At 48.2% G+C, this 24,939-nt stretch overlaps 1 protein-coding gene across 1 annotated transcript in view; it reads left to right on the top strand.

Annotated features, from left to right (window-relative positions):
* The window catches only part of DPF3 (double PHD fingers 3), a 159,683-nt gene that overhangs the window by 45,902 nt on the left and 88,842 nt on the right, over nucleotides 1-24,939 (top strand). The window contains exons 4-6 of the mRNA XM_058566873.1: nucleotides 7,601-7,728; nucleotides 14,014-14,109; nucleotides 22,369-22,447. Of these exons, the coding sequence (XP_058422856.1) occupies nucleotides 7,601-7,728; nucleotides 14,014-14,109; nucleotides 22,369-22,447 (303 nt within the window). The remainder of the gene's footprint in view (nucleotides 1-7,600; nucleotides 7,729-14,013; nucleotides 14,110-22,368; nucleotides 22,448-24,939) is intronic.

Below are 24,939 nucleotides of genomic sequence, written 5' to 3'. Positions count from 1 at the left end.
ACTAACACCTGTTATCCTGTGGTGTGCTAGGCCAGGCCTGTCTGGCTGGGGCTTTTCTCCTGCCCTTGGCCTTGGCTGATCTGCCCTCTCCTTAGAGAACCATTCCTCTGTGCACTCACTCTGGTGTGGCTCCTTTGCCCCTCAGCACTGGGCACCTGGCTTCTGTCCTGGCTCACTGGTGATGCCCCCTGCTCGGGGGCCAGGGGACCACTCTCCAATATGTACTGTCCCCGATGTATCTGGCAACCAGGACATAAGCGCCATGAGGACAGGGCTCGTCTGTGTCATGCCTGGCCCTCTCCTAAGCACCCGCTTGGTGGTGGGGCTCCACACGCATTGCAGTAACTCCTAACTGGTCTCCCCACTTCTGCCCTCACCCCCCTTTGTTATTTTCAGAGCCATCCTGTAAAAATTTAGGCATCATTGTGTCACTTGCTGCTCAAAACCTCCAAGGGCTTCATAGCACTCAGAGTAGAAGCCGGCATTCTTGCAGTGGCCTTCACGGCCCTTCAAGGCCCCTGTCACTCTCTGAACTGGGCCCCTCCTCTTCCCCTGCTCCACCGTGCTCCCAGCAGATGGGCCAGCTGCAGGGCCTTTGCACTGATGGCTCCTTTTCCTGGAACCTCCTTTCCTGGGTAGCACTGTGATCCCCTCCCTCCTCCTTCAGCTTTGCGCTTTCCTGGCCACATTTAAAAGTGTAACCACCCTCCCACCACCCTGATACTCCAGCATCCTCTCCTCTGCTCTGTTTTTCTCCAAAGCACCGATGACCATCTGTCGTACTGTGCGTCTCGCTTGTTTATTTTATGTATCATTTCTCCCCCACTAGAATCTAACTCCTGTGAGGCAGGAATTCTTGTCTCTTGTTCACAGCTGTGTCCTCAGCACCTAGAAGAGAGCCCGGTACATAGTAGGTGCTCAGTAATTGTTGTCAAATGAATGAACAAAGCAGAGCGTCTTCCATGTGGTTCTGCCGAGATCTCCAAATCGGCAGGAAGATGCCCACCCTGGGACTGCAGCAGGGCCAGCGTCTCGGCCTTCGAGCTGTGTCTCATCCTCAGGCTCCTCTGTCCTCTTTACCACTCCTCTTCGCTTCCATTCTTCCTGTGCCCAGGCCCAGGCTGGGGGAGGCTGTGCCTCACCACTTCTGGTCTGAGAGTGTCAGAGAGTGAGGAGTTTGCCAGAAGTGCAGGGAGAGGAGAATTTAGGAGGTGACAATAAGGGCACCCATACTGATTGAGCACCCCCCTTGTGCAGACACTCTATATCCATATTTCATTTGGCCCCATGACAACACTGGGAAGTGGGGGTTTTTTCTCAGTTCTACAGATGAGGAGATCAAGGCCAAGTGTGTAGTTTAGGTACTAGAGCTGAGATTTCACCCCCGAGTGGCTTCTCGCACTTTCTGGTTACCTGTATTCCCTCGAACCATTCACCACTCAACCCATTCCCATCATCCTTCTCCTCCCCACCATCCTGCTAAGCTGCATTGACTTGGTCTGCTGGCTGGCCCAGTGGCCCATTCTTTTGACAATGTGCGTGTTTTTCTGTGTCTCAGGGGTGGAGGAATGCTTATCTGTGGGGCTGACCTCTGGGGGCTGGAAGCCATCCTGGCGTGTCAGCTTAGGAGGGGGGTGAGTGGGTAGGCACAGCAGAGAGTGGGGACTGGAGGCCATTTGGGGGAATGATCAGTCCTCCTGTTGTGTGGCTATCCTGGGATTCTAAAACAAGTGGTAACAAGGGCCTGCTGGGTGCAGCTTGGGTGATGGGTCCTTAATGTGAACCTCATCTATTTTGAGCTTTATGAATCACAAAACAGGGAGTCAATGCAGCCAAGAAAGGGCACACCTGAAGAATGAGCAGATGGATTCCTGGGCCTGCCACCGTCTTTGGAAATCAGGGGTTTGGTTCCCCCCAGTCTCTTCCCCTGTGGGGTGAGAGATAACAGTAGCCCCCCATCTCCCTCCCCATGAGTCTGAGAGTCTGATGGGGATAAATGAAATAATGATTCTTAAGCTCTTTGTTCCTTGGTGTAAGTTGATGTATAAATCCAAGGAAATATAATGAGCTTAACTCCTCAGAATAATAAGCACCCAGAAGAGAAAACTGCACATTTGTATTTTTAAAGAAAAACTAGAGGCAGGTAAAGAAAAAAAAATCTGAGCACTCTTGGTGTAGCAGGGGGATCGTCTGCCATTGTCTGTGGGATTTCTCCCTCCCTTTTGTACCATAACTCTATCTCCAGGCCCCTGCGTCAGAGAAAGCCCGTGATGGATGGACGGATGGATGTGCCTTGTTGAGGTGTTTCACCACAATTTCCCTTGGGGCAGTCTGTCTGTTGGCAGAGCACAGCCTCCCGAAAGATGGTATCTCTTGCAAACTCGACAGCTAACAGACAGCTCCTCTCTTTGTATATTTCCCCAAAGAAGAACTGTCTTAATCTGTTTTTTATATGGCATATTTTATTATAATCCATATATAACTTGCAGGTTCCCAGTCCTCCATCCTGAGCCAAAAAATGCACAAGGAGTCAGAGGCTCCGGGAGCCTGTGACATCCAGGCGTTTGCATTTTCAAATGACCTGGGATTTAATTACTCACTGTGGTCCCGTGTTGCACTTTCGGGCTCATCTCACCCGCATCCTGTTAATGAGCTCAGTGGCTCCAACAACCCAGTGGAAGCTATGCTTTCTGTGTGTGGGGTGGCAGGCTTGGGGCACCTGTGTCAAAAGCCTGTGGCTTTGATCTCCACTGGAGAGGATGGCTGCCCTGTCCACAGCCCTGGAGAGAAGCCATTGCTCGTCACTGGCAATTTTTTTCTTTGCTTTTATTTGTGCTTTTCTTCCTTTTTTTTTTTTTTTTTTTAAAGACTTTCTATCCTTCAATCCTTGTTTGTCTAAGAGGTTTTTTCTTATTTGGAAACCGATTTGCTTCGGTTTGCACAGAAGCCGTCTCTGGTGTGATGGATCGTGCTGGAAGTCACCCAAGGAGTATCTCTGTTCCCAATTAGAAGTGGAGGCAGAGCTGCTTACGGGGGCCCAGGGAGGCGGCTGGCTTGGGTGACAGCTGCTGCTGCTCTGGAGAGAGTAACGATCCGTGGGTTTATATCCCTGTGTATAAAATCAGGCTAATTTAAAGATGAATTATGTGTGTGTTTTGGACCATTTTCTTTTAATGTGAAAAGTGTGATGGCTCCTGTCAGGTTATGTGGTCCCCAAATTTGTGCAAGGGTCAAAATGAATACACTTTTAAAGACTTACTAAATCCTATATCCAGATGAGGTGTATTAGAATAAAACAATCAATGAAGTCCCTAAGGGCTCCATAAGGAGCGTGTCTAGGAGGGACATTGTGCAAGAGCTTGGACCTGATGCCTTTTTTTCCCGTCACTCTGGGACCTCCTGTGGTCAGGAGCCAGAGAATGTACCCTCTGCTGGTTTGTTGGGAGGGCACTGGTTACTCCACCACCCAGACCTTGCAAACCTTACCCATGGTGCTTTGAGACCTCGGTGTGCCAGTGGTCGGCTAGAATGCTGTCCTGGAGTGGCGCTTGGCCAGGTGTTAAGTAGGCAACATGCAGAACCGTACCTAACATCCTTCCAATTTTTGGAAGCAAATCATAGTGGATGTTACTTTTAATGCTATAAACCTGTACTGTCCAATACGGTAGCCACTAGCCACACGTGGCCATGCGACACTTGAAATGTGGCTAATCTGAATACATGCTGTAAGTGTAAAATACATACCAGATTTTGAAGACTTAATGTGTATAAAAGAATGTAAAATATTGAGGTAATTTTTTTTTATATTGATTACATATTGAAATAATAATGTTTTGGATGTATTGGGTTACAGAATATATATTATTAAAATTAATTGCATCTGTTGCTCTTTACTTTTTAAAATGTGGTTACTAGAAAGTTTAAAATTATGTAAGCGGCTTGCATTATATTTCTATTGGACAGTGCTGCTGTACCATTAAAATCAGCATTATTCCAACTTTGATAATAATAACATGTAGCCTCTATAGGGCACTTAGAATATCCCAGGTTCTCTGCATATATGATCTAATTTTTAATCTTAAGTTTTGAATAGAAAAAAACATGAAACAAAAATTGGTAAGCCTCATTTTCCACTCTGTTTCTCACCCTAGTTTTTTTTGTGGGTCTTTCAGAGTTTCTTTATGTCGTGTATTACCTTGTTTGATCCTTACACCAACACTATGAAAGAGATATTACGATCATCTCCATTTTAACACATAAGGAAATGGAGACTTAGGAGCTTAAGTAACTAGCTGATGGTCCCTCAGCTAGTACGTGACAGGCTAGGGTTTGACTCCAGGGTTGCCTGAAAGCAGAACTTCTATGAACCTATTCAATGTTTTGGTCGTTAGGCAAGAAGGATGCCGTTAAGTTCCTCTGTGACCCTGGGACAGCCCCTTGTCTTCCGGTGCTCCGCTGTCCTCATTAAGCGATTGCACTCCAGAAGCCATTGGAGGTCCCTCTAGCTCTTTGCACATAGGGAGCCCATTCCACTGCTCCCATTTTGATTCTCTTCTCCTTCTTGATTCTGATACTGTGTCCATCTGGGAAAGGATCAGAGGACCAAGAGAGTAGATTGAATTATGGGAAAGCAGGATGGAGGAATATTTAGCCAGGGAGGAAGAAGGAGCAGGAGAAGGAGGAGGAGGAAGTTCACAATTGACGGAAAATTCTGTGTGGGATCCATACTGTTGTGGAAGAGCGAATACCATATGAGGATGTTCAGATAGAGCAGAGCCCAGAACCATGACACAGACCTGCCCTCAGCCTCAGCAAAGATCTGCCTATGATCTCAAAATACGAAAACTATGGAGAGAGTCTAGGGATGCAATGAAAAGGCACAAAGGTTGGAAAAAGACTTTTCAAAGAAGGACCAAAGAGAGACAAGATGAGGTCTGTACAACCTAGAGATTAGGTGAATGGGTGCTGGAGGCGGATTCGGGTCAAGGCTGGACTTGGCTCCTTACCACCTGTGTCATATTAAGCAAATTCCACACCTCCCCGTCTTCATCTGTAAAATGGGATAATAACTGTGCCCACTTCTTTGGTGGCAGTGGGGATTAAGCAATACATAGCAATAACAGCTGCCACATTTTGAATGATTACTACATGCCAAGCACTCTGCATGTACACAAACATATCAATGCCCATTGGGGCTCACCCTGGGCCTGCAAACTGCTAACAGAGGTTCAACAAGTGGGGCCCTTGTCATGACCTTAATGGTGTCTAGGAAAGATCATTTGGCTGCATTCTTGTTCTGCTGTGTGGCTGTCTGTGAAGTTGCTTAACTTCTCTGAGCCTCAGGTGACCCATTTACAAAATGAGATGGTTAAAGCAGATGATCTGTAAGGCCTTTTTCAGCTCTAAAATGCCGTGCAATTCTGGAAATAGAATTTATTTAGTGTTGAGAAGGCTAAGGGGAATACTAAAATATGAACTTCAAATATATACACATGATTATTATAAGTTTGAGGAATGGTGACCAGCTGCTCTCTTTTGACTGAGAATGGGACATGAGGCAACATGCTTTAATTGTTTTAGATTAGATATTTGGAAGCCTTTTCTGACTTGGGAGAGAGAGTAATATGTCATCGGAGCAGGCTCTGGAGTTGCACGCGCTGAGCTCATTAAAGCAGACAGTTGATGATTTTTCTGACGCTCAACTTCAATGTAACTTCATCACATAGGCCCTCCCTGACCCCCTGGTCTAAAGTAGACCCCCTACCGTATTCTTCCTTCACATTTCTCTCTGTTATTTTCCACCATCACATGTGACACTTCTGCTTGCCTTTTTGGTGAGAAAAATCCCAAAGACTTTATCTCTCAAGGGACTTTAGATACTGTTTCTCCTTCCTACCATCCTCTTCTGGGGACTGGTCCATGGGTGTGCGTTTCTTCAGTTTCAATGGGATGCCGAGTGCCCCATCCTTGTGGACTGGTCAGCCTGCATCTGGTTCTGGTGGAGGAGACGAAGGGGTAGGGAGAGTTCCATTTGAGTGAGAATAAAGCCCAGTGGAGCAGGGCCTGATTGTGCTGGTTATATCCGTTTGTCCCCCCACCCCCCACCATCGACCCTCTGTCCTTCTTTACACTGCCCTGTGCCCTGGGAAGCTGACCTTGGTGGGCTGCATTGACGAGGGTCCTTTGCCCTCTGGTGTCTAGCTGAGGTTGGCCAATGGGAAGGCAGAGCAGAGATGAGGGTGGAAGGAGAGAGACATTGGGCTACGGTTCCCTGTGCCTTGGTTCCCTCGCCCACGAGCCCACAGAGGCATGGTGCTTCTGCTGACTGGGAGCTCTGCCCTGGCACTCTCTCCAGGTTCTTGCGAGCACTCTGTCCCTCCAGGAACAGCAGTGGTAATGGCTCCCCAGTTAGCTCCCTGAGGTTTCATCATTCCTTGTTGTTCCCTTATTCCTGCCCACACCTCTGTAAACAGTCCCTATACTAGACTCTCAATTCCCCCTACAAATGGGCATTCGTTTCCCCTGGTTGTTTTCTGGGGCCCCACTCCCTCATGTTCTTGCACCCATCTTACCTGGTACCTGGTAGGGACCACGCATCTAATTGCCAGGGGGCTATGAGGTACAGGATCAGAGGAGAGGTTCGGGGAATATTTTCTACTAAATCCAAATATGATCACCTATACCTGAGGTTTCTGTTTTTAATGAAACAAACCAACAAACCAAACAACGCTCTTTTGGGTTAGGAGTTGGGGGGACATCTTGAGAAAGGGGCTCAGCATCCCTCTCTGGTTTCTCTCGTGGGCAGGGCTGGCTCTGGCTGCCACTGCTCCCCTGGCCGCCTGACCTCAAGCCCCAGGTAGCTGGTCAAACTCTGATGTCTTCAGAAGAAATGGCCCGGTGCACAGGCACTGTGGATCCTGATGCTGATCCGAGGCCTGTCAGGCGTCTGCGCTCATTCTTCCTTCCTTCTTTAGAGGCCTTCGTGGCCCTGGTGGGTTGATGAGCACAGCCTCTCTGAAGTTGAAATAGCTTTTCATGGAGCACCCTGGAGCTGGGCAGCCGGCACGGCCGAGGGGAGGTCGTGGAGTTGCCTGACATAGTTGGGATAGAGGGAGAGGATGATACGACTTGTGGCCAACGTTGGTGTGTACTGCTTTAGAATTTTCAAAGCACTTTAATTAAAGGAACACTTTTGTGCCCCACAAAAGGAGCCTGAAGGGGCTGAGCATTGTTATCCTCACTTTGTAGATGCAGAAAAAAGGCTCTAAGGTCCTCGAGCGCCTTGTCTGAAGTCACAGGGCTGGAGAGTGGCAGAGGCAGGACTGAGACCCAGGCCATCTGACCCTGTGTCCATCTGATGCCCTTTCTGCTCTGCTGTCTCTGAAGGTGCAGGCAGGATTGAGGTCTATCTCTGGGATTGTGAGCTGCAGATGGAAAAGCTGGACCCAATTCCAGTCTTCCTGTTCCACCCGGAGGAGAGAGCACAGGCCGTCCTGAGTCCTCCCCGGGAGCTCTGGTCCCTGCATGCCCTCAAGGGCCATCCCTCCTGTCCCTCCGGCTTCTAGTGGCCTGACACTGCTCTTCTGTCCTTGTTTTTCAGAAGTGGAGCTGCCCCTGAAGAAGGATGGGTTCACCTCAGAGAGCACGACCCTGGAAGCCTTGCTCCGCGGGGAGGGGGTTGAGAAGAAGGTGGATGCCAGAGAGGAGGAGAGCATCCAGGAAATACAGGTATTTCTGTGCCCGCTGGGACACCCCCAGAGCATCACCACTGTGCTTCCAGAACTCCAGCAGTGGCTCAGGTCCTCCTCTCCAGGGCTAGGCCTGAGACTCAAACTGCCTCGGGGCACCGTTGCCGGGAAACTGGAAAATTCTTTTCGGATTTAACCTGTCTCCAGAAGTCATTGTTCCTCCTTGATCTCCCCTTTTATCCATTCAAAATGTAGTTTTTGAGCCTGTTGTGTAGCAGGTACCATGCTAGGTCCTGAGGGTACAATGGTGAGAAAAACTCAACAGTGAGATGGATTCCTCACCCCCGTGGAGCAGACAGTCCATAGTCTAGAAACGTCGGGGTTGTCTGCACTGGCTAGTCCCGAGGAAGTCCCTGCCTGCCCTCCACCTCACGCCCCGTCCTCGGCTCTAGCTCACCAGTCGTGTCAGTCCTTTCACATCACCACTCACGCCTCCTTCAAGGCCAGGGTAGAAGTCACCTTGCAGGTGGGGTTGGTGGCTCCTGTCCCTGTGTATTCACCACCCTCTGTGCACAGCACTGCTAAGGCTGTCACACGCAGGGTCACCGTGCAGGAGTATGATGGTGTGCTCTGACCATTTCTTATTTATTCATTTTGAATCCCCATTTTCCAATACCATGGTTGGCACAGAGTATTTTAATAATATTAATTAATACAAATATTACAGAAGAGTTTTTAATAATTAAATATAAATTATTAAAATTAAATTACATTTGTTAAATTTATATTTTATATTAAATTTTATATTTTATGTTATACATATTATATATTATAGTATTACATATTTATTAATTTTACATCCAATTTAATATTTATATATTAATTTATTAGCATTATAATCGCATTAATAACAGTTAGATTGTTGGTTTGCTTCATAAGTGTCATCGAGTCAGGGACCATGCCGTCGTGTTCACCATTGCGTCCTCAGGGACTTGCACGTGCCCACCCAGCAGAGTTGGGTCTCAGTAAAGATGTTGACTGAATCAGTGAATCCGGCCTCCTTCTCTGCCATTCCTGTGTTCAGATGAACGCTGGAGTCTTTTGCATTTAGTTGTCATAACATGGCTAGTATTTGTTCCCCCCTCTACTTCCTGTGAGCTAGAGCCCTAGTAAAGATCCATATTGACCGTAACCTTTGTGTCTCTAACACACCTTGGAGTCATCTTCCACTCTTGTCTTCCGCACGCACCCAACATCCAGTACATCAGGAAGCCTGTCGACTATGCCCATAACAGATGTCCAGAGCGTAGCCCCGTCTCACCACATCCGCCGGCTACCCCGGTCCCAGCCACCCTCATCTCCTGTCGGAGCTGTTCTGATTGCTTTTTGAATGGGCCCCCTGCTAATGGTTGAGAGGGAGCCTTTTAAAATACAAGTTGGATCCTGTCATTCCTGGGCTCAAAATCGTGCACCGGCCCTGTTCTCCCAGAGCAGACGTCAAGGGCCTCTTACCTCTCTGACTCGGCTGCTTCCTCTTTTCCTGGCTCCCTGGGCTCCACGCACACCGACCTGATTGCTGCTCTTAGAACACACCAGCACGCTCCTGTCTCGGGCTTTGCTCCTGCTGTTTCCTCTGCCTGCAGAGTCCTCTCCCCAGACACCTGCTCGGCTCTCACCCTCACCTCCTTCAAGATTTGCTCCTATCTCTTCTCTCTGAAGTTAACCCAGACCACTGTATGTAACACCACATCCTGTGCCCTCCCCACCCCCACACTCCTGATTCTCACTCTGCTTTCCTTTTCTTTGCCCACAGCTCTTACCACCATATAACATACCTTGTAATGTACTTATTTATTATGTTATTGTTTATTTCTGTTTTCTTCCAATAAAATGTAAACTCCTCAAGGGCAGGATTCTCCGTCTACCTTGCTCACTAATATATCTCAAGCACCCAAACAGAGCCTGGCCCTTAGTAGGTACACAATAAATACTTATTGAATGGATGCACGAGTGAACGGATTCCTCTGAGATGCCGTGTCCCCAGGCCTTCCCTCTCCACACGTCCGACTTTGCTGGCTGGCCCTTCATCCTGAAACAAAGCTTTGCTTGTGCCACTCCCTTGCTAAAAAACTTAGCGAAAACACTTTTGTTTCCTACTAAATAAATCCCAAATGATGAATGTGACCTTCTTGGGCCTCTTCACTCTGCTCCTAACCTGGTTTTCAGCCTTATTTCCTATGCTCCTTCACCCAATCTGTTCTTCAGCCTCCTTCCCTCCGTGCCTTTGTTCGTGCTGTGCCCTTGATCTGGTGTACCTTTTCTTCTATCTCCGTGTATACAAATTCCACTCATCTTTTAGGCTCAGCCCCAGTGCCACCTTCTCCAGGAAGCCTTTCTTGATTCCCCCACGTCCAGAGGCATCTTTTCTTGCCTCTGGCATTTAGGATATCTAGTGATTTTTTTTTGCTCTTCATGTATTACCCCCCAGTTTTGGACTTTCAGATCTTTGAAGTCAACATCTGTCACATCTGTATTTCCTGTTAGAGTATGTCTTGCTCAGTTAGTGTAATGGGACTGAATCAGTGAATGGGACAGACCCATTGTCCAGAAGCCTTGAAGCTCTAGTGACAGGTAGCCCTTTTCTTTTAAAGCTGGTGGTGGGTTCAAGTTCTTCTCAGGCAGCATTGGGCCAGTATATGGGTTGTCATTGTTGAATCGTCATCATTACCATCATCCCTGATGTAAACCGAGTGTCTACTGTATGCAGAGCATGGGGCTGCCATCTACTGTGATAGAAGCCAAAACTGGGACCATAAGCCAAATGAGTTTATGTGTTTTTATTAGCTTTGATTATTAAAATAAAGTACCTATGTAGTAAATGGACTGTTTTGTTCCTTTTTTTCATTCATTCATTCAACCAAAGTTTATTGAGTGCCTCCTCTGAGCAGGCACTGTGCTGGGTCCCGGGAAATAGAGAAACAGAGAGAGACCTGTCCCCTCTGCTCATACTTATATTCCAGTGTGGCCTACAGACAGAAAGCAAGTAAACAAACAAAATAATTGCATTTCAGGATAAGTGCCATGCAAAGGACAGAGTATGAAGATTCAGTATAAGAGGACGGTTGGATTCTAGGTAGTGTCCTAAGGGAGATAAGAGATTTAACCTCAGTCTTAAGGGGTGAGAAGGAGCCAGCAAAGTGAGGATCCCAGGGAAGGGCTTTCTGGGCAAAGGAAGAGTGTGCTTGAAGGCCTCATGGTAGGTTCGAGCTCATTGTGTTGAAAGAACAGACAGAAGGCCAGTGTGGCTGGAGCCTGGTGCCAGGAGAGAAGGGCCTAGGATGGAGTTGGAGGGGTGGGCGAGGCCAGACCATTCAGGTCTCTCAGGACATGGAAGAGGCTCTTGATTTCATGGGAAATGAAAAAGGAAGCCATTTGGAGGTTTTTAATCAGGGCAGTGAATTTGTGTGTCGTCAGGATCCCTCTGGCTGCTGCATGGAGAGGATACTGGATGCAGGGCCAACAGTGGAAGGAGGGGAATCCGTTAGGAGATTTTTGCAGTCTTCCAGGCCAGAGATATTGGAATCTTTAAAAAGGAATTCCTCCTTCTTTTTTTTTTTAAAACACAACCACAAACCATTGTTATCATCACCATGAAAACTGTTTAGAGTAGCAGGGAGAAAAGTTATTTTAAAATGTGTTTATTTTCCAGATAACGTCCTTGGACAGAGGATGGAAGTGTGTTACTGGGGGATCGGCTGCATCTCTAGTTGCACACCCCTGCCCTTCACTCCTTATACCGGATGCCCCCACTGCTGCCTGAGCCCTGCATACGACCTTTGTTTGTTAGGAACTCCTCACTCCTCCTGAGTTCTGTAGAGGCTTCTGGTGTCGGGGCCTTGTTGCAGGAAACGTAAACACTGGGGCGACTGGTGTCACATCTGAGGCATGGGGCACAGGCTAGGGGTTCTAGAGACACAGGGAAGTTGGTGAGGAGAGGGAGGAAGAAGCAGTTTGCTCCCAGACATTGAGGCCATATGGCACTTCTGGGGACTAGCTGAGCTGCTTTCACTAGTCTTTTACCTTCCAACCCAGAGTCCACATTGCAGGTAATAAATACCTTCTTAATAAAAAATGATAGTGGTGTCAGAATTGTGCTGAGATGCCAGAGGCAATGACCTTTAAATTCGAGGCACTTGGAACTTACCATGACTTCAAGACCCGGAAAGTTTGCAAGATGGCTGTACGAACAGCAGCAACAGTTGTAATGACAATACCTCGTATTTGTACTACTTTTCGCTGAAGGCTGCAGGGCATTTGGTGTGTCCTTGTCTTGCTTGACTTTCACCCGTGTTCCCACTTAGAGTTCAGGAAGCCAAGATGCAGGGGGGTGAAGAGGCTTGCTCTGGGCCTAGGCCAACGTTTCCTAGCTGTAGGCCAGAGGTCGTGTCCAGCAGACAGACAATGCTACTTTTTTGTCAGGTGGCTAAGGTTGGCCCAGAGACGTGTAAGTGCTGTCAGCTGATGGCTTCCCAAGTAAACCTAGTAGAGAAGCCAGCGAAGAATTTGCTAGACCTGTTTTGAGTTCTTTGGGAGGATTTGGTAATTAGTGGTATCCTGACCCCTGTGATTAGGCAGAACTCTCTGACAAGAAGGCAGTGGGAGAAGGTCACTGGTAACTCACTCCTGGGCTTCCTGCTTTGAGGACGGGCCAAGGGCGTTCTCCAGGAGGCCACGTGAACCATGATGGTGTTACCAGACTTCAGTGCAGTATCTGCTGCTTTTTAAGCCTTTTCATAGCTGTGTGCTTGTCACAGCATCTTGTCATCACCACAAGGACGAGCGGATGCTGTTATCCTGTATAACATGGTACCTGCCAACCTTTCTAGCCTCATCTTAAGCCAATCTCTCCCTGAGCCACTCAGCTCTGGTCATACTGGACACTTTCTGCTCCCTGGACAAGCCATGTTCCTCTCCCTGCCTCAGGGAGTTTGCTCATGCTGTTCCCTCTCTTTAGAATACTTTCCCTCCCTCCTCTCTGTCTCCATTCCAAGGCTAGGCTTTTCTTTCCTTTATATCTCAACTCCTTTAGGTCACTTCCAGAGGGAAGCCTTACCTGACCCTCAGATTAGGTAAAATTCCCTTCTAACACCCTCTTGTAGCAGCTTGATCTTGCCTGTCACTGTTTTTCTAGCAGTTGTAATTATATGGTTATGTATGTTGTTTAAATGTTTCCTCCCTTCACTAGACTGTAAAGTCCGTTTGGGGCCAGGACTGGAGCCATTTTGTGGCTTGTCTAGCATAGCGCCTATTATGTAGTCAGCACTAGACAAATGTTTGTTGGTTGAATGAATGAATGAATTCCTATTTTATAATTGGAACAACAGGCATGAAGAGATGATGACTCACCCATGGTCACACAGTGAGCCCCTGAAATGGAGTCCAGTGAGCTCCATGCCCCTTCTCCTTCCCCCACTCCCACTCTGGGGGCCTGGGTCCTCTGCCACAGTCTCTCATCCCTCCCCTAAAGGGAGTGAAGTGCTCAGGTTCCTACAGGAAGGCTATGCCATAACACACCTTGATCTTCAGACACAGGGCTGAGAACCAATGGGAAACTCCGGGCTGATGAACCTGATCTTGCTTTGGTCAAGGATTCACTGTACGATCTTGAGCTGCCACAACTTTTCAGCCTCAGTTTATTCACCTGTAAAACGGAAATTGGGTTCTCATCTGCAGTGTGGCTCACAGGGCTGTGGGAGAGAGAGAATTAAATTCATGATCTTTAAGCTCCATTACAGCTAATGTGCTGTAATATAAATCCATTTTTCATAAAAAAATAATAATAGGTACTTATGAACAACACATTCATGTCAAATTCTGGTCAGATGAACAGGAGGTTACTTGTTTTCATCCAACAGGGCAGGATTCTGGAATGGCAGGGAAAGGAGAAACATACTTTCATATTTCTGAGGTGGCCCTTTAGGAACAAAAGGAAAATTACGTTAAAGAAAGTAAGTTTTGACAAAACATCTTGGACCCACATAGAGAAGTGTCCCTGCCAGAGTATTCTCTTTTTAGAAAACTCTTCTTGAGTGAAAAGAGTTGGAAAAAGTCAGTGTTTTGGGAGGACTTGGCTGGAAGGGGCCCGAGGGTTTGAGGGAGGGTTGGTACCCTCAAGAGCATCTTGGAGGCCCTGCTTCCTAATCAATGGCAGCATCTTCATTTTGTTAAAACATAGAAACAAAACAGAACAGTCCCAAACTACCCTCTGATGGTTTTCTCCTTCGCATTTTATTTCTCAATCCTATTCATTTTCTTGTCATTTCAGAGGGTTTTGGAAAATGATGAAAACGTAGAAGAAGGAAATGAAGAAGAGGATTTAGAAGAAGATATTCCCAAGCGAAAGAATAGGACCAGAGGACGGGTAAGCTGGGATGCTGTGAGGGAGGCAAGAAGTCAGGGAGGCCGAGGCCACACAAATAACTGATCCCCAGACTCAAAGTCGCCCTGTGATCAGATAGAGATCCTATCTGCGGTCTTGCAGACTATTCGGAGAGGACAACTCCAAAAGAGCTCTGATCCCAGGTGATAGCCTGCAAGAATTGAGAGCTGGCAAGAGGGTGAAGAGGAGGCAGAGGGTGCCCCAAGGGGATGGTGAGGGTCCTGGGAAGGTTGGGCGTGAGATCAGGGTGAGGGTGGAAGATGAAGATAATGTGACTGTTGTCCCCATTACTCAGTCATAAAAGAAGGCTTCAAGTTTCCTGTCTCTGGGGCTGCCCCAGAATGACAGGGTCAGGACACCTGCTTTGGGGTGCACTTCACTAGGCAGAGAGTAGGAGCAAGCTGGGAGAGCATGGGGACCATAGCTGATGGTTCCCAGGTGGGGGTAGCATGGGTTTTGGAGGCCCGTGGGCCTCGAATGTGGCAAGAAAGGGCCAGAAGCCTGGAATGGCAGAGGGAAAATCTATGGTGGAAGGAATAAAAATATAAGAGTGACCTTTGAGAGAAGGGAGCCTAACCTGAGTGGTACTCTCAGGTATTCAGGTGGGTCCCCCAGAGTCCTCACGTTCAAGCCCAAAGGGGCTTTCCGTGGTCACCTTCAGGGGTCTGCAAGGACATCTGACAATAACCAGTTGGGGCGGCACCTCGGGGTGGACTGCTACCTTCCATCTAAGAATTAACTCTCTTAGGCCCATCCGGATCCACCAGGCTCTAGGCAGACCCTTACCCTCCCACGGACAAGAGGCTGGTCCTGGGTTCCCTGTGGGTTTGGGTCTAGCGATAATTATGGCAAGCTTCTCTATACATCAGAATGTATAGTATACATCAGAATCACTGGCAGAGCCTATTGAAATGCAAACTCCTGGGACCTACTCCCAGAAGTTCTGATTTAGGAGGTCTGGGTAGTGTCTGAAAAGCTGTATTATAAGCAGGTTCCTAGGTACCTGGGGCAAGTAAGTGGTCCAGCGTGCCCACACTGAGCTAAGATGCTCCAGCCTGTTGACAAGAGCTGGAATTTCTCAGTCTGGGCAGGGCAGCCCTCTGATGCTGCACACCTTGTATAGTTGCCACCCAGCTTCAACAGTGATCAATGTGGTGGCTGTCTTGTTTTATCCATTCTTTACACCCACTTTTTGTTGGTTTGTGTTTGTTTGATTTTTTGGTGTCTGGAATATTTGAAACCAAGTCCTAGACGTTGTCATTTAACCTGCACAAACTTCAGTGTATATCTCTAACGGATATCATACCCAATAAAAAGAACAACTCTTCTAATCTCTACTACCCAGACCCTGCTCATTTTCCCAAAAATACCTCTTTACAGTTGGTTTATTTGAAATCTAAGCCTCTTGTGTTCTATAACATACCTCTTTCTTGCTACACCCTACCACACACATATTTTTTTCTCCATGCCATTTATTTGTTGAAGAACTTGGGCGATTGGTCTTATGGAATTTCTCACATTGTAGATTTGGTGGACTGGTGGTATTTAATGTGTTCCTCTATTCTCTTTATTTCACCAAAACTGGTGGATTGATTAGAGACTTGATATTTGTGTGTGTGTGTAAATATGTTTTTGATGGGGGCAAGTATCTTTCCTGGGTGGTGATGTGTGCTTCTTCTTGTGTCACATTAGGAGGCACATGTTGACCAGTTGTTCTGCTTTCGGTGGTGGTAAAGTTGATCAGTGGATTTGGGTGTTGTCAGCCTGATCTCTCCTTATAAAGTTCCCCATCAAGTCTTCATCTAATTGTTTCAGCAGCCATTGATGAACTTGCCTAGACCCATGACTTCACTGGGGGTTACAAAATTATAAATATCTAATTCCATCATTAAAGGAGGCTTTAGAATGTGGAATTTCTGGGCCTTTTGTGAACTTGAAGAGCTGTATACCTTCAGGCCTGCTTCCATCACTTTTCTCACCTCAAACCACACTTTCTTGAGTAGATTGTGCAGAATGGTCCTCTTCACATCTTCTCCACTCCCAATCTAAATCTAGACGATTGAACTAACAGTCAGCAAATATGAATTGAGTGTCTTCTCTAAGAATACCAGCAGTAGTGACAGCAGCCATTTATATTTACTGTGTACTCACCATACACCAGGCAATGTGATGAGGCTTGTTATGATAAGAGCTACCGTATAGAGAGTGATAGCTATTTATACTGCATTCTCTATTTCTGCACTGTCTGTTATGGCAGCCACTGGCCACATGTGGCTACTGAGCCCTTGGAATGTTGCTAGTCCAAATTGAAATGTGCTGTAAATGTAGAATACTAGATTTTGAAGACTTGGTATGAAAAGAGTGCAGACATCTCATTCATATTTTTTATATTGATTGCATATTGAAATGATAATATTTTGGATACATTGGGTTAAATAAAATATTATTAAAATTAATTGCATGTTTCTCTTTTTACTTTTTTTTTAATGTGGCTACTGTAAAATCTAAAATGACATGTGGCTCACATTATATTTCTATTGGCCAGCATTGCTTCTTTCATTCCCATAAATTGGTATTATTACTCCCAGAGATGTTAAGCAATTTGCTCAAGGTCATCCAGCCTAGTAAAGAAGAAGCCCGATTTGAACACAGGTCTGTGCTTTTTCCACTGAGTCCTGCCTGGTCCAGTGCCCAGCGTGTAGCCAATGACCAGTTTGTTGAATGAATGAATGAATAATGGAAAAAGAAAGAAAAGTCATATTTCAACTTCATGGGAGCTGAGAGAAGGCCCGAACACGGTGAGGGGCCTGGATGGGGCCTAGACCAGCTTCAAGCCCACCTGATGCTGGCCAAGGGGCAGTTGAATGGCTCTACATTGTGCAGTGACATTGTGGACATGCCACCCATGGTGGGAGCCGTGGAAGGACCTGGAAGAGTGTGGGTGAGCCTGCCTGTACTAGAATAAGTGTGTGAAGCTGCTTCACCCATAGCCTCAATTAACCCACCCTCTAAAGTGGCATATTCAAGCTGCTGCTGGCTCCTGGAGGACCATCACTCCTATTTCTGTTGACAGGACTGAGAGGCAGTCTAAGGCCCTACACCTCAATGTGTGGTCCCTGGATGTGTAGCCGCAGTATCACCTGGGAGCTTGTTAGAAATGTGGGACCCCAGACTTCACCCTAGATGGACTGGATTAGAATCTGCACTTTAACAAGACCCCCAGGTGCTTTCTGTGCTCATTGAAGAAGTCAGGGCTAAGGTAGTGATTATACAAACAGCCTCTGCCTTGTTTGAACTGTGAGTTCAAATCCCAGCTCCGCCACTTACTAGACTTTGGGTGAATTATGTAACCTCTGTTGTTACATAATTGGCCAAATTATATAAGTTCTCTGGGCCTCAGTTTCTTCATCATTAAAATGGGGATAATAATACACAGCCAATTTTGAGTGCTTAATAAAGGCTAGATATTGTTAGGAGGAGACAAGCAAAGAGAACAACTGTTGGAGCTTTGACAATGGAGATTCCCTGAGGGGTGAGGGAAATTCAGACCCAACAATTAATAATTGTTCTATGGCAAATTTAGCCCAAGAAATCAAAGCTGTTTAAAATTCATGAAATTCTTGAGTCATTCCTGTGAGTATTATCAATCAATCCATCAGTCAATCAGTGAGTATTTATTGATGCGCTGTGGTGTAGTCGGGTGCTTCTCAGACTTTAATGTGCACGTGAAGCACCTGGTGACCTTGTTAAAGTGCACATTCTGATGCTGTTGGTCTGGGAGGTGGGGACTGAGATCTTGCCTGGTTAACAAGCTCCCGGATGATGCCAGTGCTGCTGGTCTGAGGACCACACTTTAAAGAACAAGAGTGTAGAGCAGTGGTTCTCAATTTTTGATCTCAGGAATTCTTTACTTAAAAGTTACTGAGAGGCCCAAAAGCTATTGTTCTGGTGGGTTATAACTAGTGATATTTACTGTATTAGAAATTAAAACAGAAAAACTGTTAAGCTTAAGAATACACGAGCACACAGCGTGATGACGTCAGCATGTCATGTAGCTTCTGGAAAACTCCATTGTGCACTTGTGAGAGAATGAGAGAGGACATTTCAGATAACGTTTTAGTACTATTATGAAGATAGTTTTGACATTGCAGACCCCCTGAAAGGATCCCTGGACCACTATTTGAGAACAACTGGTATAGAGGAACTAGCTCTCTGCTTGGGACTGAGTCTGTCCTAGTTGAGGGTCTTTAAGTTTTGGGAAACTCAATGGCTTAAGCAAAAATTGGAAGTATTTGACAAGCTGCTGGGCCAATGCCCCAAATTTGAGCAATTTTTGAAGATTCAGACCTCAAGAAGGAGAAAATGGAAGGGATTTAGGATTGGGAAAAAGTAAGGAACCCAGGCAGCTTCTAGCCTCCACTTCTCCTTCCTTTGTTCTTCTCTTACAAGACTGTCTTTCCTGCTTCTCTGTGCACATGGTCCCACAGCTGCTGAATTTATGGGTCCCCAGTTCAAGTGACCTGTACTAACTAGAGTCACTGTTTCCCAATTCCAAGTCCCTTGGTGGTAGAATCTGATTGGCCCAGCTTGGGTCAGGTGTCTACTCCTGAGCAGCCAGTCAACTGTGGCCAGTGGGGCAAGTGCCGTGTGGTACAATCATGGCTGCCATGGTCCTGCAGCGTGTGAATGGGGAGGTAGAGTGGGGAGGGTTGTTGTCAGAGAGGGAAGAGTGGTTTCTTTTGGACAGTCAGCTTCAAAGTTTTCTGTAACAGTGTCTGGAAATCTGGGTCTGCTCCTTCTACTGCCTCTGTAACTGTGGACAAGTCACAAACCCTCTCAGAACCTGTTTCATCAAGTGCCAAATGGGAAACCTAACATTGCTTGTTTTAACTCAGAGGGTATTGTAGGAATGAACTGAGCTAATATGTGGATGCTGTGTGCCCAGCACAGTGCTAAGTGTTGGGGGTTCATAATAAAATGTGAAGTGCCATCTTTGCCCTCAAAGACCTTGGAATTAAATTGAGGAGAAAATACTAATAGCCATGATACAATTAGAAAGCAGCAGTCTTCTGACTGTGCACTAACAAAAGGCAATAAGAGTTTAGACGAGAGAGAAAGAGATCAACTTGGGCAAAGAGGGGAAATAACGTATTGAACACTTCCTGTAGACACAGTGCTGTCCTCTGTGGTTTCACACACCCTCAGCTCCAGCCTTTTCAGCAACTCTGCAATAAAGGTGTTGCTAGGCCTATTTTTCAGTTGAGAAAATGAATGCTTAGAGAAGTAACTTCTCCAAAGAAACATAGCTGGTATAAGACACATAGCTGGTGTTTAAATGTATGTCTGTCTGACTTTAAAGCTGATGCTCTTTTTACACCTCAATGTGGCAAGAGGAAGATTCTTGGAGGATTGGGATGTTGGTGGGGTTAAAGCATGGATCAGATGTGGATGGGCAGAGGAGAGGCTGGTCCATGACAGGGCTCAATAAAAACAGTGGCGGACGTAGCATGAGCGTGAGGTGAACCTGATGGGATTGGCACTAGGTTGTCCTTGGATGTGTTGAGTGGGTTTAAGATGGCAGTGACTGAATGGGTAAATGAATGAATGACCACAGGTTCCTGTCCTTCACTCCTTTCATCTCATTGTCCTGGGAGTCATGCAGGGTGGATTGCAGAGGGCAGTGCATGGGTAGAACCCCAGCTGGTGGTTCTTTGAGCAGTTCAGGGGTTAATTGATGAGCTCCTGGATTAAGATGTGAAATAGAAGGGAAATGCAAAACCAAAGATGGCCTTTGAAAGAAGAAACAATAGCACTTAGATATAGAGAATGAATGAGAAGAAGCAAACATGATTGACTCACTGACCGAACAACTGATTGATTGATTCATTTATTCAGCAAACATTTATTAAGTGCGTCTTAAGTGGCTGGCCCTGTGCCAGGTTCCAAGTATGGTGGTGGCCCAAAGAGACATGTTTTCTATCCTTATGTGGGGAAGACAGAAAACCAACAAGTACACAACACACCTATAACATGTCAGACAATGCTACGTGCTAGGATGAAACGTAGAGCAGGGTAGGAGAAAGAGAATGATGGAGAGGGTATGTGTGGACATCATTGGTCAGGGAGGGCTTCTCTGAGGAGGTGACATTTGAGATGACAAGTGGGATTCCGAGTTTCCAAGCCTGAGATAGTCCACGAGACTCTAAGTGGTACTGCCACGGGAAGAATCTCATGCTTGTCCCCTCAATGCCCTATGGCCACGCTCCCCATTTTGCAGTCGAGGAAACTGAGGTGCAGGGAGCGGGGGGAGCACACAGTCCCCCTGCTGGTCAGCCCTGCAGAGTGAGATGAAGCCCTGGGTCTCGGCAGGGCCCTCCGCTTCCCGCTGGCTGCTCCCCTAGAAGCCTGCCTGCTTCCAGTTCCACCGTCTCCTCCTCCTCCTCTCCCAGGCGGTATTTTTAGTCTCGCAGAGCCCCTTCCCCGCTCTGCCGTTGCCTCCGACATTCTGCTTGACTTGCTTTCACCTGCTCCGAGGCGGCTGTGACAGGGCTGCGGGCTGCACACGTCAAGCTGTCCCTGGCTTCACGGAGGGGGCGAGGGGGGGTGAGGGCAGCTGAGGGTGACCACCCCGGGCGTGTGGGCAGGCGGGGAGGCCTGTCAGTGCCTGGGGTGACTGCCAGCGCCTCACAGCTCCCTCTTGGGGTCAAGTCTGAGTAATGAGGGCGAGAGGAGGGGGCTGCTGGCTGTCGTGTGTGCAGCGGTGGGGGGCAGGGAGGCCAAGAGAGAGAGAGACCGGTGGGAGGGAGGGAAGGAGGGAGGTGGAATTTTGTGATTTGTTTTGGAGAGAGACAAGCTGAGGAGGTGGCAGAGGTGGTAGCTTGGCAGGTGGTGTTGATTGTGAAGTGTGTGTGTTTTGTGAGAGTGGGTGAGCATTGCGGGCCTGGGGTACAGGCCTTTCCACTGTGAAATCCCCAATGAGTATGTGTGTGTGAGAGAGAGAGTGTGTTTGTGTGTGTGTGTGTGTGTGTGTGTGTGTGAGCATCGCAGGCCTTTCGACTGTGAAGTCCCCAGGGCCACTTTTCCAGGCCAGGCCCCTGGGATTGTCCTGTTTTCCTTGCATCCCAGGTTGCTGCCATGTTTTATTTCTCATCTGCTGCACCTTCCTCTCTGTCCCCAAAGACCCCAGCAGGCCCTTTCCTGGGTTGAGGGTTTACTGCTGCTCGTTACAGGAGAGTGACCTGGAGGAGGCTAGGGTGTTACCCACGTGACTGGTGTGGGACTTACAAAGGTTTAAAAATAAACCTTGCCGAGCTCTTGTAGCCACTGTCCCAGGGCTGCAGAGCTGCCAGCTCCCTCTCTGCCTGGTCTCTTCTATCCTTGGAGGTAGAGCTCATCCCACCCCCACCCCAGGTCATGCTGGCTCTTTCTGGAGATGCACACAGGGTGGTGGTATCAGGAGTCCAGCCCCCGGGGACGGTGAGGTGTTAAGGTCTCTGTCACTGCTAGAGGCCTAAGGCAGACCACACATGGAGGCCTTAGCTGCAGCCCACTCCTATGCAGTAGCCTGAGCAGCGGGGAGGGGAGCTCCCCACATGCCCAGGCTCATGCCCTGGGCCCCGATGCCAGGCCTGGCTGGCTCTTGAGAGACTGGAGTGAGGGGAGTGTGAACACAGGAGCCTGAGGTCATGACTGCAGTTGTGCTTCTTGCCCCTGTCAGGAATTGCTCCCAACATGCTGGTCATCTGGTCAGCTGAGGAGAGCAGGGCTGGCATCTTCACGCGGGGTCAACGAAGCTCGAAGGCTAAGGAGTCAGAGGAAGAGGTCTAGTGGCAACAGTAGAGTACGGGAGTTCGGTAGATACAGGCTTTGCAGTCAGATCACCCTGAGTTGGCGTCCTGGCTCTGCATTTAGTAGCCAAGTGACCCAGGGCAAGCTACTTAACCTCTCTGGTGCCTCAGTCTCCTGATCTGTAAAATGGAGCTAGTAGCAGTGCCTCCCTCTTGGAGTTGTGAAGATTTAATGAGATGATACAGGTGAGTGGCTGAGTGATTTGGAGCAAGTTACCTAACCTCTCTGGGCTTCAGTTTCCTGGCCTGTGAAAGGGGTTGGAATTGGTACAAACATGGTGAAGGTTGAATGAGGAGATGCAGGTGAAGCACTCAGGGCCTCACAGAGTACGTGCTCCAAAACTGTAGTGACAATCAGAGTAACAAGCATCCCGATGCCCCAATGTCTCCCCAGGCCCGTGGCTCTGCAGGTGGCAGGAGGAGGCACGACGCGGCCTCTCAGGAAGACCACGACAAACCTTACGTCTGCGACAGTAAGTACAGGCGATGCCGCCTTCCTGTCCCTGCCCCACCCTTCTGTGTGCATCCCTGGCTGTCAGCCCCCAGCCCCGGGCTCGCAGGCTCCTCCTCTTGGGCCCGCACCCCCAGCTCGCATGCCTCCCCCTCGCCGCCGTCACCACCTCCTCTAGCTGCTGCTCCTGGCCTGCACTTCTGCGTGAGGGAGAGCAGGCTGGGCAGGCCTCCCCTCTTCACTCCCCCGTCTGGCAGCGCCCTCCTCTGTGGCTTTCCTCCAGCTCTCTCTCTTTCCCTCTCTCTGGGATTCATCCTCTCTTTCTTTCTCTATTTCAGAGAGTTACAAACAAAAGCATAACTCAAAATCCTCTGACAAAGGTGCTTGGGCCCTGTGGCTTCTCGTTTGCTTCCCTTTAATTTCCTTCTCTCTCTCTCTCTCTCCTGTCCGAGGTAGGGCACGTTATGAATCTTTCTCTGACGATGACTTAGTTTAGTAAATGGCCCTCGATCCATCTCCAGACTTCCTTGCTGCTTCAGAAACATCTTTTGGACAAGCGACTGCCTGGATCCTGGGTTTAGGGTCCGCAGACAGAGCTGGGGAGTGCTGAGGGAGAGAGCAGCAGGGAGCAGTGGCAGTGGCTGGACCTCCAGAAACCTTCAGCTTTCCGAGTGATTGCGGTCAGCTCCAGTGAGCTGTTGTCTCTCTCACCTACCCAAGCATTGGGTGGTGGGTCTAAAATCCTGGCCCCAGTTATCTTCTCACTGTATCGGTCGCCATCTGCTCATTTCATGGCAAGGGAGGCCCTCGAAACTGCTCTCCCTAACCATCTTCTCTTCCCGTCTTCTCCTCTCTGAGGACGCAGAGCTCTGCCAAGGGAGAGAAGGGGCTGCAGAGAGAATGGCAGCAAATGACTGAGGCAGGGCCCTGGCACGGTGGTCCCTCTGGCCGCCCCGCCAGTGTCTGCAGTCTCCGTGCAAGCAGGGAGAGAGCTGGGGGAGATGGGGCACAGGAAATACGGTGGGGCTGGTGCGTTTTCCTCCCTCTTCACTGGTCTCTTTTGATTGCAAAAAGTTGTTCTGTGCTCGGTGGGGTGACAGCTGGTTGGAGAACATTTTGCTAGAAGAATTCAAACTCCATGACCCCCATTTGGCTGCTTAATACACCGTGCAGATGACACTCCTGAGCCGACTCCTGCAGGTAACATCTCCATCCCAAAGCAATTCCTGTTCAGGATGAGGAGGGAACAGGGCATGGGGTCCAATTCCTCTTGGCGATACCAGGAGGTGCCTGCTTCTGCTTCTGGGTCTTGCTTCCTGGATGAGGTTCAGTTTTGTTCTGATGCCTAAAAGCCCAAGCATGCTAGCTCTTGGGAGACTGGTTCTGGGCTGGAAAGGGTCCTTCACACCCCCACAGAGCAGGCTTTCCAGCTGTGCCCCAGCTATCAAGAATGTCAACACCTGCTTTGGAACTGGGGCATTGCCACTCGATTGCTTTTAAAAAAGCTTTATTTTTATGTGATTTTCTGTCACCATAGCCAGTGGGATTACTTTTTGCTCTAGCTCTACAGCTTTCATTGGATTCTCAGCCAATCACAATTCCATATATTCCCAGACACACCCATGTGCCCTTCTCCCACCCCTCAGTTCCGTCTCTTCACTCCTTTGTCTCAGACGGCTGCCTCTGCCTCCTTACGTGTTATCTCCATGAAGCACCCTTTGTGTGTGTCCCTCTCTTGCCTTGCTCCTCTCATTCTGTGCAAAGTGCTTGCGTCACACGCACTCCCCCCAGCTCCTGGGGCTTTGTTGAGGGGCTCTCAATGCTCTTCACCATTTCCTGTTCCCCTCCCCACAGGGTCTCTTCCTCCTCCTGTTTACGCTGTGGTGCTTGGGAGGCCTAATCGGGGGCCTGATGTTGGCTTTCTGGAAGTCTCAGTGGCTGATTTCTTGGCTCTGCCCCCACAGGCGCTGCCTCCCTTTTCCTCCCTCGGCGGAGCAAGGTCCACCGTAGATTGCCCTTCTCTCTCCTGGCTCTCTTAGGAAATTGTGTGGCAGCTCAGTGATTAATAGACTTTATTTTTATCTGGTGCCCTTCAGACATGTGATCCTTTGGGATAGGAATGACCTTTGGAGAGGTCATGAGGCCCACCCTCCACCCCCGAACTGAGCAAGGAATGCTTTTAATAATCTCTAATGCATCCTAAGTAGAGAGGTGTCTGGTCACCTCCTTGAATCCCCCCAGGGATGCTGTTACCATAAGCTGCCCTTTCTTCCCTGATTCCAACTGTGCTTTGAATGATTGTTTTTCCTTAATAGGAGCTGAAATTTTTCTCTCCTACAGGCCCCTTTGTCTTTTGACAACAAATAGGCACATTCAGCGTTTTGTCTATTATGGAGGCCCTCTGAACATCCCCTTGGATTCTTGGCTTACCCAGGGCCACATCCCATAATTTCTGCAACAGCTTGCTCTGAATTCACTTTCAGGGTTAGAGTTAAGCTCGGGACTCCCATTGGA

The sequence above is a fragment of the Diceros bicornis genome, chromosome 24 (genome assembly GCF_020826845.1).
Source record: "Diceros bicornis minor isolate mBicDic1 chromosome 24, mDicBic1.mat.cur, whole genome shotgun sequence".
NCBI lineage: Eukaryota > Metazoa > Chordata > Mammalia > Perissodactyla > Rhinocerotidae > Diceros > Diceros bicornis.
Note: the sequence above shows the minus strand (reverse complement) of the source record. Positions and strands in the feature narration are given on the sequence as shown.